Source organism: Candoia aspera, chromosome 1 (assembly GCF_035149785.1).
Source record: "Candoia aspera isolate rCanAsp1 chromosome 1, rCanAsp1.hap2, whole genome shotgun sequence".
In the NCBI taxonomy this organism is placed as follows: Eukaryota; Metazoa; Chordata; class Lepidosauria; order Squamata; family Boidae; genus Candoia; species Candoia aspera.
In genome coordinates, this window is record NC_086153.1 from 88,576,126 (window position 1) to 88,592,162 (window position 16,037).

The window sequence follows — 16,037 nt, forward strand, 5'->3', positions numbered from 1 at the left end:
AAACTTTTAATTTCTTAATTAAAAGCAAGGAATAAAAGAAGTTCTGAGGTTAAAAAAATCATGACAGAGATCATTTATTGCTGAAAAAAATACATATCTTTTATAATTAAGAACTAAGGAGAACATATGGACAAAAATAAATGGTAGTATGTACATACTTTAAAAAGGATAAATAGCACATATATATTGTAATACTGCAGTACATGCCCATGTGTATTTCAGGTCCTGAAACTTCACCGCGTACATTAAAAGGATAAATAAGTGCTAATATAAGACAATTTTTAGTGTAAACAATGTCATAGGCTTATAATAAGCCACCATATTTCGGGCCAACATAATAAAGCACATACTGCCTTTTACACCACCTTTTACTGTTGAACTAATTAGATAGTCACAAATACAGATACAAGATAATATAAAAGTAGACCCTTTGCTCCACATATTCACACACAACAGAGGCTGTAAGTTTCAAGCCCCTTTTTGTAGTTTTCTCATGGTCCTTAATGAGGATTTAATAGGTACATCTACAGCAGCAAGATGCTTTCCCATAAAAGAGTGTCATCCACTTGCTAAGGCAAAGGACAAAACCTGAATCATTCCAAATGCTGCTAAACTACACCACCAAATACTCCTAGCCACCATCATCAAGGAATATTTCAAATTCTAGGTTAACAACAGTTGGGGGTGAGGGGGGCAAAGGTTCCCTGACTCTGTGGTAAGAGATCTTTCTATCATATAATGGCACGCTGTTTTGTCCCTTTGCTTCCTTAGCACGGAGATGTTCAGTACAAAAGGCACGTTGGGGAATGGAAAAACCATTCCTTTTGAACATCCCTGTTATCCCTCTTCTCTCCACAGTGGAAGGATAGATTGAACAAAAATAAATGTGGGCAGGACTCCCATTCCCCAGGCTGACTGGTGTGATGTCAAGGAGGCAAAGGAAGAGAAACGAAGCACCATTATGTTAGGAATCTATCCATGTGCAGATGGTGTGCTCATGCAGGGAAGGCTTGTGTCTGTAACAGTTTTCTTTTTAGATGCAGTAAAACCTCAACAAACTGAACTTGGTTTAGAGGACTTCGTTTTCAGGAAAAATCCATTTGTATCCATATTGATATTTTACCCATGCATAAACTCCCATTTGCCTTTGAACCGACATTTCAGTGTAAAGGACACCCCCTTCTCTCCTGTTAGTCTGTTACAATGAAGTTTTACTATAGGCCCAAACACGTTGGCAATGTAATGCCAATTCTATGTGATTTGCCAGTTTTTTCCCCCTGGAAAAACTCCTGTCATGACCCTTCCTATTCTGATAGAAGTAAATCCTGGCCAATTCAGTATGAATCAGCCTGTTGATCTTACATTGTTCATACTGATCTACGGACCAATTAAATGTAGCTCTGACTATCAAGAAGGGGAAAAAGTGTTCAAGTCTATTTGATAAGCTTCTTTGTTTATTTTTGAATTTGGCTTCAGAATCTGATTATCAGTACTGTCTGCTTAAGCAAGATTAAAGGTTATCAGTTCTTTTCATAGCATTCTTATTGTCTCACATTTTTTCTTTCCTAAACATACTTTTCAAATTGATTCATGATTATGGAGAATCCTTGGTGCTTCTTTTAAATTTATCAGATTAAAAAAAATAATTTGTGTTGCAGTCCTAAATAATAAAGATTTCAATTTTATACAACTCACATAATCTAGTTGTACTCAAAACTGCAAACTCCAAAGGACATTTTAAAAGCACAACTGTCATAATCATACAATCGTAAGCATGATTGTGAATTGTACTAAGACTAATTACTGCCAAATTCACTGATATTACACCAAATTCCTGTACTGTTGTGAGAAGTAGAGTTGGCAATTCTCCACCTGGCTTACAAAAAGCAGATTCTGGAAAAGCAGAAATAATTGCTTAGATTCCTATTTTTTCATGGTGATGTAGTAATCCAGTCTCTTAATATAGTATAAACTTACTTCCATGAAGAATATAAATTTTATTCTAAGTATTTCAATTGGCCCACAAATAACAGTTCAGCTAGGTCTGTTCCCATCCTACTTGAAAGTGGATTCTGGTTCCTTCCTGTCAACAGTCATTTTCAGTTCTCCCCAGCCAACTATTAGTAAGGAAAAAAACAGAGTAAGATTTTTTAATTCAAAATAATACAGTAAACACTCATATTACATGGCCATTTTTATATTCCTTTCTGTATCTCTTAGCTGTCTCTTTTTGTTAAACATGAGGACCACAGCATTCAGTAACTTCAGGTTAAGTTGCTGCAGATATTTCAGTTGTGATGTACTCTGGGCTTCAAGATTCAGTGCTTTCCTCAGGAAAGATAGTTGTGTCTCAACAACAGAGTATTTTCTATACTTAAGGACGATGAAACCTGAAGGTGGGAAATAAAATGCATTGTTTTGATTTTATTTTCTCATCATTCTCAAGATACAGGAAAGATCAGAACTAGTGTAAAGTTCAAATATTCAAATTCTGAATGCTAGAACATCCACATAATACCCATAGCATGCATACTGTACCACTTTCTTTATAAAATTGATTAAATCCATATTTCAAAAGCATATTCAAGTCTGAGTGACTAACATTTCTGCTAATTTTTTAAGCATTAATGACTGAATACATTTACTCTTGGCTCACTGTGTGCTGTAGTACCTGGAATAGTATTTTAATAAGCCCAAAGATTAAAAGAATCAAAGCTGAGTTGTTATCTTGAAAGGTTTAGAAAGGCAAAATGCTTCCAAACTAGTAATTCATTTAGATCCCATAGACAAAAGGGAAAAAAAGTATTGAGGGGAACCCTTCATTTAGACACTGTTTCACATACTTGGATAATATTGTTCAGTTTGAGAGCAGAATGTTGCCCTATTTTGGTTACTATTTCAATTGCTTCAGAGATAGGAGAACTAGTAGAATGGCAAATTCTCTGCATTTGGAACAAAAGTCTTGCACCATTGGATGCATGGACTGGAACAAGGATTACAGAAGCTTTTGATCATGTCTGAAGCTACTCACAGAAAAACAAATCATTTGTGCATCTGTAAGTTTTAAATTTAAGGCCTTTATTTATTTATTGGATTGGATTGGATTTCTATAGCCGCCCATCTCAGCGAGTGACTCTGGGCGGCTTACAACAATAAAACTATAAAACTATAAAACAATTACAATTAAAACAGTTAAATATAAAATAAATACAACATAAATATACATGGCTGCCAAGTGAGCAATGCATGGATGTTAATACAGCCAAGAGATGGGACCATGCACACAGTCGAGGCCCCAGTGTTCTAAATAACATTATAAGTTATTTAGAACATTCTCCTCTTCCTTTTGTTATTATAATGTATGCAATGATTTGAAACTGTAAGCACATATTGAACTAAATACCAGATCACTTAGCTGGCATCTTAAGAATTGAACACTTGCATCAATAAAGTAGTAGTTTGAAAACTGCTATTTTTGGGCAACATACAATATTGACTTTGCAGTAAAAACAGGCTGATACAACAATATTATCTATCACTATGACAAGTTCCAGCAATGTGCAAAACTGTTCAGAGAGTGGATATAAAAAGTCTACACACCCCTGTTAAAATGCCAGGTTTTTTAGATGATAAGAAATCAGACCAAGATAAATCACTGCAGAATTTTTTCCACCTTTAATATAATATATAAGCTGTACAATTCAATTGAGAAACAAACTGAAATCTTTTAGGGCAAAAAAGTAAAATTAAAAAACCTAGAATAACGTGGTTGCACACAGTGCTAAATGTGCAGCCCATATATGCACAATTACACACCTGCATACATACACCCAACCCCCACTCCCAACGTGTGCTGAGGAAGATTCCTATCTGAAGATTCTCTTCCAGCACACTCCCTTTCCTTGCACAATTGTGCTCCTCCCAGTCTACCAATCAACTAAATGATGGACTACATGAGCGTAAATGCACTAGAAAAGAGAGCACAAGAGAATGGTAGTTTCTGTGCACTTGTGGTAGGAAGAACAGTAGTGTGTGTGTAAGAGGGTAAGGGAAGAATTTGTGAAAAAGAGAAACAGGCACCCACAGTGGACTACAGAGGGAGGAACACAGCTCATTATCTTGCTAAACTGTTCAGTCAATAGGAGTGAAGTGCCTAACTTTTTGCTGCAGCTGAAAATTTCTGGAAAGTTCTGTTTTTTCCCTAATCCAAATAAACTGTGTGATGTTCATAGACCACAAGATCAGTATAAGCACAGCCAAGGAACTGTTGATAAATACCTAAGTGGATGTTTATAAATCTTGCTTTCATGTGTCAGAATAAAACAGCAAACCAATCTGTTAGGACACTAACGATAAAAAAAAAAACCCTCCCTATGTTTCTTAGCAAAATTAGTTTTCTTGATCCAGATCAAATAGTTGCTCAGCATTTATATTGCCAAACCAATGGCAAAGCCAGAATGTATTTTTAGCTATTATCACTGCCAATTTTAAGACGTCAGCATTTGGACATAAGATCACTATTTTAAGTCAAGGGTAAATGTTATGCCAGTGAATTTTTTGATTCTCAGAGGTATATGTCATCTACTAGCTACAGTTGGCAGCTCAGTTGCAGCTTAGTACATCTTCACAAATTATTCAGTATCTGGCAAGATAGCAGTCATGTTGTTAATAGACTGTGTTCAGGGAGGAGTGGTAGAATTTGTGTATTACTCAACCTATTCAGATACAGAAAATAAAATTATACTATTTCAAGTTTGAGAAGCAATCTACCTTGAACTGATAACTTCTTATTGATTCTTATCTTCAACAAATGGTAAACTAATAATCCAACATTTGTGCTTAACTTACTGAGAAAAGCTACCTCTTTAGCTCAGGAAATGCTAATTGATCTAAAGATTTCAGGAGAAACTATTTTAAAGTGTTTGCTATCTGCACATGAATTGCTTCTTACCTTGTAAACTGTCTACTTTCTTCATGTACTTCCATCTCTGTGCTTTTAAATTCATTTAATTCTTTCCGTATTGCTGCCTAATGAAAGAAAGCACAAAATGTGAACTCAGATTGCCTTAAATGGAAATGCATAAATAAATACCTATAACATAAGGAAGTGGTCAATCTAAAAAAAAAAACAAAATATGTTTTGTGTGTCAACTTTCTTAATCCCTAACTATTGGCTAAATTTGTAAGGATTTATGGAAGCTAGTCAAAAGGTTTGAAGGATAATAGATTGCCTCTCCCTTTAATACTTAACTCCTTAGCATCTGTTATATTTTTTTCTCTTCTTACATCATTAAGTTTTATTTATTTGTTCAATTTATATAGCCACTCATCTCACATATGTGAAGTCCTTGGTGCTCTCTGGTTGTTTTCTTGCAGACGTTTCATTGTCTGACTAGGCAACAGCTTCACTGCTAGAAGGGAGTGGAGTTTGCTCTCTATTTATATACAACAGTTTGCTCTGACAATGTTGGTGGGGGTGTTGTTCTCTCCTTGGGAGTTCCTTGATTAAGCTGTTGTTTATTGCTTGATCGTTTGACTGAGCTGGTGGTTCCTTGATTAGGGTATTGCATTCTGCTTGATTGTTCGTCTGGTGTTAATCCTGGTGTTAATCTTCGTTTATCTAGGTGTTGATTGCTGGCAAGGTGGGGTTCTGGCCTTTTTGTTTCCTTTTTAGCTTTTTCATTGTCCCTTTTGTATGGTAAGTAAATGTTGTTTACCTCTATGTGCCTGTTGGCTGACTTGTCTGAGTGTCAAGCTTCCAGGAGTAGTGTTTTTGGATTTAGCTTGGTCTAGGATACTCAGAGTTTCCCAATTGAAAGTATGGTTGAGTCTGTCCATGTGTTGTGAGATTAAGGAGCTTTCATCACGTGTCATGAGTAAGGATGGCAAGCAGGGGGCTCCCATCCAGGCTGTACAGCGCATGCGTAGTACTGAGGAATTAGGTGGCCATTCAAAGAGACACAGATCAGGCCCGCCTTAGTCTTTGGGGTTTATATGTCTGGGTTTTTCCCACGCTTCTTCAGTTTGTTAGGATTCTCTGTTATGTAGCAGTAATAAAACACTAGAGACTTATTCCTTGTCTCAGCGTGGTTCCTGGCTGTTAGGACATCAATCCTAACAAACTCCTACTCCCATTGAAAGAGGGAGGAACAAAGAATTTCAAGGGGAGACATTTGGAAATGTCTTCAGAAAACCAAGAAATTCGGCTCGCCATCCAACAATTGGCAGCAGCCCTGCAACAACACCAACAACAGGTAGATCTACAGGTCAACACATTACAAGCTGCCATGCTACAGCAGTTACAACAACCAGCTCCGATTAACCCACAACCGGCGCCAGCAGCAGCAGCAGCAGCTCCGCCAGTAGTCTTGAGATCCCAGGGCAGTCTACCAGAGAAGTTTGGAGGAGAAGCAGGACAGTTGAGAACCTTTCTCACACAGTGCACAATGTTTTTCGACAGCAGACCGGCAGAGTTTCCCACAGACAGAACCAGAGTCACCTTCATCCTAAGTCTGCTAAAGGGACCAGCAGCCAAATGGGCTATTCCCATGGTGGAGAACAACGACCCGATTCTCAACGACTACCAGAACTTTTTGGCAAGTTTCTGAGCACACTTTGACGACCCGATCAGAGAGGTCACTGCCAGCCGGGAAATTCGGAAGCTCAAGCAAGGTAACAAGAGGGTGGGAATCTACATAGCTGATTTCAAGTTGTTAGCAGGAGATCTGGACTGGAATGAGAGTGCCTTGAAAGACCAATTCAAACAGGGGCTGGATGAAGAAATTAAGAATGAATTAGTGCGCCAGGGAACACCAGCTAACCTAGAAGCCTTATATCAGTTGTCTGTGGTCATAGATGCCAGGCTAGAAGAGCTCAGACAGATGCAGCCAGGGAGAAACAGGGCCCTCAGAGCACTTCCAGGATTTCCAGCTCTCTCCGTGGCATCCACTCACTCAGGACCAGAGGAGCAGATGCAGATCGGGGCGAGCAGGAGGCTTATTTCCGAGGCTGAGAGGCAGAGAAGGAGAGAGAGAGCCCTCTGTTTTTACCGCGGAGCCCAGGGGCACATGGTGAGAGCTTGCCCAGCGAGAAGCCAAGCAACTTCAGTAAGACCCCCAGGGCAAGCAGCTGAAACAAGAGCCATCTCCGCCTCTGCTTCCAACCAGGGAAACTCCATCGGTCTCCCTCCACAGAGCTCAGCAGGGAGACCATCAATCAATTAAGGAGGGCTCATTCCGAGGATTCCAGGCAATCCTTTTACTACTTACCAGTAATAATGCACGTCAACCCAGAGCACCAGGTCAAGCTAGAGGCCCTCGTGGATTCCGGAGCTTCAACCAATTTTATTGATGTGCAGACCATACAAGACTTCAACATCCCGACCATAGAATTGCCATGTCCCATAGAAGTGGAGACCATTGACGGCCAGCCCCTCAAGGCAGGGCCGATTAGAAAGTTCACAGAACCGGTGCAACTGACAACGGGAGACCACACTGAGTGGATCCAGCTTTATGTTACTGCATCGCTTAATGTGCCTGTAATCCTAGGCACGCCTTGGCTAAGGATCCACAACCCATTGCTAAACTGGGCTACCAGAGCAATCTCCTTCCCAGCTAAGGAATGCCAGCACCACAAGATTCAAGCCGCTCTCCGCTCTCCAGCAACCAACGCAGTCACGGAAGCAGGGGGGGTCCAGTTGCCAGCCAAGTATGCAGATTTCGCAGGTGTTTTCAGCGAACAAGAGGCCACAGCACTACCCCCCCCCCATAGGGACTGTGATTGCACCATTGAGTTGATACCAGGAGCCAGGATTCCAGCAAGGAAACAATATCCCATGTCTCCCAAAGAACTAGCCACCTTAAAGGATTACTTGGATTCTAATCTCCAAAAGGGGTTCATCCGACCATCTACTTCCCCAGCGTCTGCTCCTACCTTCTTCGTACCAAAGAAGCCTGACCCGTTGGCACCTGCAACCCAGGAGACACCCATGAGAGTGGTCCACGATTTCAGTTTTTTAAATAAACAAACAAAAAAAGAAATTTATCCATTGCCTTTAATCTCTGATCTGCTGAATCACTTACAGAAAGCACGCATTTTTACCAGGTTGGATCTCAGGAATGCGTACAATCTGATCCGGATGAAAGAGGGGCATGAATATCTAACTGCCTTCGACACCAGGTTTGGTAAATTTGAGTACCTTGTTTTGCCCTTTGGCTTGTCTAATGCAGGAGCCATATTTTCCAGATTTATGAATCAAATTTTCTCTGATTTACTAGATAAGTATCTGGTCATTTATCTAGATGACATATTAATTTTCTCTGAGGATGCTACAACTCATGTAACCCATGTACGTAATGTCTTACAAAGACTGAGAGAGAACAAGCTATTCGCCAAGCTAGAGAAGTGTGCCTTTGATTTAACTGAATTACATTTCCTGGGCTATAAAGTATCAACAGAAGGCATATCCATGGATCCTTCTAAGGTCCAGGCAATTCTCTCTTGGCCACCTCCCCGAAATGTTAAAGATGTACAAAGATTTCTAGGATTTTGCAATTTCTACAGGCGGTTCATAAAAAACTTTAGTGACAGGGCTAGACCCCTCATACAGCTTTTGAAGAAAGGATCAAAATTCATTTGGGGGGAGAGGGAGCAAGCAGCCTTCCAAGAATTTAAGTAACGCTTTGCATCCCAGCTGCTGTTAAGACACCCTGATCCCATGAAGCAATTCATAATGCATTCAGATGCTTCCGATATTGCCATTGGGGCAGTGTTATTGCAATATACAAACAAAACCAAGAATACATTGCTTCCGTGTGCCTTTTTTTCACGCATGCTCTCACCAGCAGAGAGAAACTATGATGTTTTTAACAAGGAGTTGCTGGCAATTAAGGCAGCATTCCAAGAGTGGAGGCACTGGCTAGAAAGTGCAGCCTTTCCTGTGAAGGTTTGCACCGATCACAAGAATTTACAGCTTCTACAAAACACCAGATCCCTCACCCCATGCCAAATCAGATGGAGCCAGTTTTTCTCCCATTTCAATTTTGTTATTTCTTATGTGCCCGGGGCGCAAAACTGCTTGGCAGACGCCCTGTCTCGATCCTTTCAGGCAACCCCTGCCACTCACCAGGAGGTACAGGCTACTGTATTACAACCTCACAACTTTGATCAGTCTATGAGGGGGAACCAAACAGAGATTTTAGCAGCAGGCAGACAAGCAGAGGACCTATTTACAAGAGTCAGAGCTCAGCAGCAACAGGACCCGTATGCCAGGGCCAGGATGGATGACCTCCAGAGGGCCCCGCAAGACACTGCCCCCCCATTCAATGTGGAGGCAGGAATCCTCTGGCATAGTGGGTGATTATATATTCCCCCTTCATTGAGGGAAGAAGTACTGATACTTTGCCATGACCACCAAACGGCAGGCCATGGAGGTGTTTTCAAAACTCTCCATAGAGCTCTGAGAGACTACTGGTGGCCTAAGATGACTGCAGACATAAAGGGTTACGTTGCTTCTTGTCACACCTGCAGACGAGCCAAGCCTCTCCCAGGGAAGCCCACAGGACTCTTGCAACCCCTACCCACCACCAGTAGGCCTTGGGATACAATCTCCATGGATTTCATCACTGATTTACCCCCGGTCCAGGGGCTGACTTCCATACTAGTGGTGGTGGACCTTTTCACTAAAATGGTGCATTTTATTCCTTGCAAGGGCCTCCCATCTGCGCAAGCCACAGCGCAGTTGTTCATGGACCATGTTTTTAGGTATAGAGGCATGGTGAATCACTTGGTGAGTGACAGAGACCCACAGTTCACTTCCAGGTTCTGGAGGGCCCTTTTCCAGTCATTAGGGGTCCAGATCCACCTGTCATCAGCGCATCATCCTGCTAGTAATGGGCAAGCCGAGAAAATTAACCAATGGTTACAGCAGTATCTCAGGTGTTACACCACTTATCAGCAAGACAATTGGCCAGCCCTGCTCCCCATGGCAGAATTTACTTATAACAACTCTGTGCAATCCTCGACCAAGATGTCCCCTTTCCAGGCACTCTATGGGGTTAACCCTCGGGTGTTGCCCACCTCCTCCCAGCAGGGAACTGTTCCAGCTGCAGCTGATTTTCTTAAAGAGCAACAAGCCGCACAGGAGTTGTTAAAGGAGCAGCTGAACAGGGCAAAGAGTGCTTACAAGAGAGCTGCAGATGCTCACAGACAAGAGGGGCCAGCAATTGCAGTAGGAGACAGAGTGTGGCTCTCTACCAAGTTTTTGAACTCTACCAGACCCTCCAAGAAGTTGGACTCTAAGTCTGTGGGCCCTTTCACTGTGGTACAGCAGATAAATCCAGTGGCTTATCGTTTACAGCTACCAGCATCCATGAAAGTCCATCCAGTGTTTCACAGATCATTGCTAGCCAAAGACCCTCCCCCAAGTGCCTTACGATCGCAACTGCCCCCCCACCTCCAGTAATTGTGGAGGGGGAGGAGGAATATGAAGTTGAAGACATTCTGGACTCTAGGAGGAGGGGAAGGGGCATCCAATATTTCATACACTGGAAAGGGTACCCTGAGGAAGAGCGCACGTGGGAGAATGCCAGAGATGTGCATGCACCAACGATGGTTCATCGATTCCATCAGCTTTTCCCTCACAAACCCAAGCCTCACACTCTACCAGAGATTCCTCACTTGGATGAGCAGGCAGAGGAATTCGTAAGTTTGCACCTTCCACCCCCGCCTGAAGCCTTGACTCCAGTTACAGAGGAGGGGGGGGCCCGCAGCCCTCCACCTCAGGAGTGCATTTCCCAGGGGGGAGGGGGACAACTCTTCTAATTATCTAGCTATTTTCCAGCAGCGGCCACCTGGGCCAGAAGCATTATCAGACCTGGAGAGCAGCACTGATTCGTCCTTGGAGGAGTTTTTCTTTGAAGACTTTCCATCGTTGCCCAGTTCCCATGGGACCTTAGAAGGAGATGTCGAATCTTATCAAGACGCTGGAAGGGAGGGGGCTGAAATGGAATGTGAATCTGGAGGGGAGGGTGATGTCATGAGTAAGGATGGCGAGCAGGGGGCTCCCATCCAGGCTGTAAAGCACATGCGTAGTACTGAGGAATTAGGTGGCCATTCAAAGAGACACAGATCGGGCCCGCCTTAGTCTTTGGGGTTTATATGTCTGGGTTTTTCCCACGCTTCTTCAGTTTGTTAGGATTCTCTGTTATGTAGCAGTAATAAAACACTAGAGACCTATTCCTTGTCTCAGCGTGGTTCCTGGCTGTTAGGACATCATGTCTTCTGACTGCTGGTTGGTGTTCATGGATGCACTCTGCTAGTCTTCTGCCTGTCGGTCTTACATATTGGCTGTTACGGTCCTTACACTGTATGTTGTAGATGACTCCTGTTTTTTCTTGGAGTTATATGGCCCAATGCTGGAAGGCTTGGCTTTGGAGGGTGCCAAGTAAAATCTTAGTAAGCAATTACAGATTTTTGATACCTAAATTATACATTTTTATCTGTAGTTAAATTAATATTAAATTAATAAACATTTATAAATTTTGAATCACACAGTCCTGAGAAAGAAGGAAGCATGAGAAAGAAACTCAAAATAACTCCACTTTGATTTTGTTCCATGTAAGATAGGACAGTGAGTAACTTGGATAGGCTTTCAAGGTTCATTTTACCTTACTATAACAGCGGTCTTGGAATCCCTGCTTTTTTCTTAACCTAGTCTACCTCAAAGAGCTGACATCAATCTTGAAAGCCTTTCCAAGTTTCTCTCTGTCCCATCTATACTAAACATAATTACTGTGTAATCTCTTCTGCAAATCCCACTTTAACAGTTCGCTCCTTTCTTCTCCCAGGTCAGCTTTACATTCCTTTATAGAATTGCACCATTCCCTAAAATTATTAGACGTTTGGAATCATATATTATCAGCATACTGGTAACATCCAGTCCCAACTCTCTTGATGATCTCCCTCTATAGTTTCATATACTTAACGAAAAACAGTGACAACAAAATGAAGCTAATCCATAAGGGGACTTCACACTTCCTTGTCTTAAATTGAACCATTTGCTAAGTATTCCAACATGCCACAAATACTATGATATGAGAAATATTACTCAGTGGGTAAGGGAGTCAGATTTGCAGACTTTAAAATTGATTTTAAAATAGTTCTAAACAATTATTATTAAAAGAAATCATGTTTGGAGGTGATTGCTGCGTGACTCCATTGAAATCTCGATCAATGGAGAATTATTTTGAGATTCAGAAAGACAGTGCATTTAAAACTTCAACCATTCATCCACTCACTTACTCACTCATATATATTTACTGATGCATGCAAGAGTTATGCCTTTTACCTTGTCTGCAGGTGTTAATCTTGCCCAGGGTTTATCAGCACGTCGATCATAATCTGGTGAATCTGTTACTTCCACATATTCATTAAAACGTAGGATTCTTCTTGCCTGAAGTTCAGCCACTGTTGGTCTCAAACTAAGCTGTAAAATACCAAATTTAGTGAATTCCCTCCCAAAAAATCTGGAGGTTAGGGTTAACCTGGAAGGAAGGAAGGAAGGAAGGAAGGAAGGAAGGAAGGAAGGAAGGAAGGAAGGAAGGATACACAAACACACACACACCATGGAAAACAAATTAAATCAAGGAATTAAAAAACGCAAAGGTTAAATCCTATTGATTATGGAAAATCACTGATAAAGCATCACAGTCTCTGCTTGGATTCAAGCCAATCTTGCACTGTAAGAAATCTCTTTCTAGTATTTAGTCAAGTCTTGTTTCTTAGAAGTCAAATCAATGGATTCAGACACCACATCTTCTTGAGCAAAGGATTCCACACATTCACTGCGTTTTATCACTTAGCATTCTATTCAACTGGATATTGTTGATACCTGAAGTGACAACTTCAGCACATACTTATATTCCATTTGATCTTTTGCTATGATGTTCCAGTTGGGACTATGAACTTTTCCTAGTTGATCTCTCCATTTTGTAGGAGGTTGTCTGAGTTGGTCTGTGTACCTATAAGACCACAGCCATGTCACTTTTTATGTCTACCTATTGTGAGGTGAACATACGTGCCCTGCCCATTTATATTTTTGCCTTAATGCCATTTTAATGACATTTTTGAAATTAGTCTGTTGTTGAATTTCCTAATTTTTAATTTGATCTCTGAGCAAGATCTGTAACTCTGGAGCTGCCCTTCCTCCTAGCACTCACTCTCATTATCCTACATAACAGCTATTCTAACATTTGATGAAGGTTTCAATCTTCTCCTCTCCAGGTTAAATATCACACCCAACTCATTCAGACTTTCCTCATAGAACAAAATTTCCAGAGCAATCTCCAACGTTTATCAGTTGATGCACAAAGGATGTACGTTGAACAAAACATTTAATTTACCTTTCGGCTGAGACTGCGCTTCAGTTCTCTTTTAGCTTCTTGTTCTTGTTCTTCATTCTTTTCTATTTACAGATGAAAGAAGAAATATAGGCATAGTTAAGGCATGATAAATAGGTAACAGACTTGTTAGAATATAGAAAAAAATCAACATTAATATTTTAAATTCATTCCACTTTGTATTTTCTTTCATTTTTTCAACTAGTATTTCCTCTCATCATCTCTATGGTATTCTACAGTCATACGATAAGGAACAGAGAACAGGCAGCCTCTGCTGATTTCTATTCCTAAGGTTCAAACAGAGAACATTCCAAAGGAGGAATAGTTAAGCTATGTGTGTTTAAAATGGTTATACTATCTAATGATGATAATATGTTTGAGAAAAGTTTGTTTCTTTTTCTCCCTTCACTCTCATCCTTCCTGATCTACATTAAATTCTTCTGCCTTTGCTGAAGCCAGATGGTGTAAACATATATACTCTGTATGTTGGTAAGTAGTATCTTCCCAATTTATCTTAATTTGGAAAGGACCAATCATGCCTTATGCAGTTGAAGGGTAGAAGCTCCCAAGGACTGCATTGGTGAGAATATTTTTATTTATTTATTATTTTATTTTTATCCCACTTTTATTATTTTTATAAATAACTGAAGGCGGTGAACATACCTAATACTCCTTCCTCCTCCTATCTTCCCCACAACAGCAACCCTATGAGGTGATATGTCTGAGACACAGAAAAATTATATGCCATCATACAAGTGGAATAAACAAAGAGAAGCAACAGAGTGAGGCAAACAAGCTGAGGATTTTTGAGAGAGGTTAGACTATGCCATCATACCTGTGGCTTGTCTTCTACTTCTAATGGCTCTTGACTGTACAAGAACTTCCCTGTCCGTCAGTTACTATAATGGTAGAAATATCACCACAGCTTCTTTTTTATTTGCAATATCTCTGTGTATTTACATAATACCAGCAGCCTGTACTGTTCAGAGAATGATAATGCACAGGCTTAGTGAAGATGGCCAATCTTCCTCCTTGGTTGCCATTTAGGACAATAAATCTCTTTCTACTCATCTGGAAGCTGCCACCAGACAGAGTAGGTGGAAAATTTATAACAAGTCCAAATTTTAAACTGTGCCTGTGTGTCTCAAGATAGGCAAACTAAGAGCTATGGATCTCTCACCTTATGTTGAAGTTGAACAGAAAGCCTCTTTCTGTGAGCAGTTCCTATCCATTTTAAGTATTTGTTGTTCAGCTGTTTTGGAACTTTGGTACTAATTTTGGCTGGATGAATTGAATATTGCATCTCATCTGGCTATAGATGGTAGTAAATTATGCAGTAGGTGTGCCAAATAAAATACTCAGTTTCAGTAAATCAGTAGTTCTAGTATATGATCAACATGACATGCTGATAATGTGGAAATGAGGCCATTTGGACTGGATTATGTTGTTGCTAAAGTAACTTATTCACCACAGTTGCCACTCACAAACTCAGTTTACATCTGCCATGCCATTTATCACATCATGAAAATGCTGAAAACAGATTGACCAAAGAAGTGGTTGATACAGATTGAGTTAGAAGTTATGCTTGCAATTCCAGAGCCACTGTTTTATGAGAAGAGCTCACCCCAGATATTCTCAGTCTACTGTATGTTACTTTCATACTGCTCAGACCTTCAGATAATCCATCTGTTTTTCCACAGTGACACTGAGCTAAAGAGCAAATGCTGGCATTTTATGCCAAGCGTCTTTCTGGTCTATTTAGGAGGATCTCCGTCAGTCTACATCTGCCTCTCCCATTCAAGTTTCTGCTCTAATGTAATCCAGAAAAATAAACCTGAATATTCCACCATATCCTGTGGGGACTTATATATCTGGGTTACAATGCATGTTTGCTAAGGAAACAAAAAACCCAAACAAATAAAGCTCTAATGTACTGGAATACCACAGAAATCATTCCATCTGATGGTTTTTCAAACAATGATAATCCTTATTCCTCACCTGGCACAAAGAGCTACAGTTTGTTTCTAGAAAACCAATCTTGGCAAGATAGCAAACTTACAGCCCTAAGCCTCCATATCTGCAATTTGCTAAATACCCAACGGCTACACACTGTAAAAGGTTAAACATATTAATATATTTACTGTGTAACATACAAACAGGATGCTCAATTCAAACCACTCGGCATGATAGCATAAATTGATTCATAATTCAGCACTAGTCTCTAAGATTTGTAGATCTAATTTTCACGTTAGGATCTGCATTTTTCAAATGTTATTGTCTCCCTGCTTGCTGTCAGAGGGCCACTCCTGTCCTGCCCAGGCACGAAACGGCAGGGCAGAGCTCGGTAAAAGTGCTTAAGATTCTAAGAAGTCAGCTACAAATTGTACACTCACACTCCGATATAAATTTATCAGAGATTTATTCACACCCATAAAACCAGGAAGGTATGTAAGTGTGGCCACTCTCAAAATGTAAAGTTGTTGGTCTGGCAGAATTAGATACATTTGTTTTAAAGACTGAAATGCTTACGTTTCAGGATGTTTCTTTGTTCCAGTTCTTCAGAGGTGGGCCTTTGGCTAAGCCTTCTGCAAAAAAGAATACACACACGTTTTCTCCCAGTTATGAGGGTGTCTTATGAGG

General features: G+C 40.6%; 1 protein-coding gene across 4 annotated transcripts in view; it reads right to left on the reverse strand.

The window, feature by feature from the left end:
- Window positions 1–49: 49 nt before the first annotated feature.
- The window catches only part of PHACTR2 (phosphatase and actin regulator 2), a 99,555-nt gene continuing 83,567 nt past the window's right edge, over window positions 50–16,037 (reverse strand). For all 4 annotated transcript variants that reach the window (XM_063309154.1, XM_063309126.1, XM_063309144.1 and 1 more), the window contains 5 exons: window positions 15,927–15,982; window positions 13,401–13,462; window positions 12,347–12,484; window positions 4,952–5,028; window positions 50–2,390 (listed from right to left, as the gene is read on the reverse strand). In XM_063309154.1, the coding sequence (XP_063165224.1) occupies window positions 2,375–2,390; window positions 4,952–5,028; window positions 12,347–12,484; window positions 13,401–13,462; window positions 15,927–15,982 (349 nt within the window). In that variant the 3' untranslated portion in view covers window positions 50–2,374. The remainder of the gene's footprint in view (window positions 2,391–4,951; window positions 5,029–12,346; window positions 12,485–13,400; window positions 13,463–15,926; window positions 15,983–16,037) is intronic.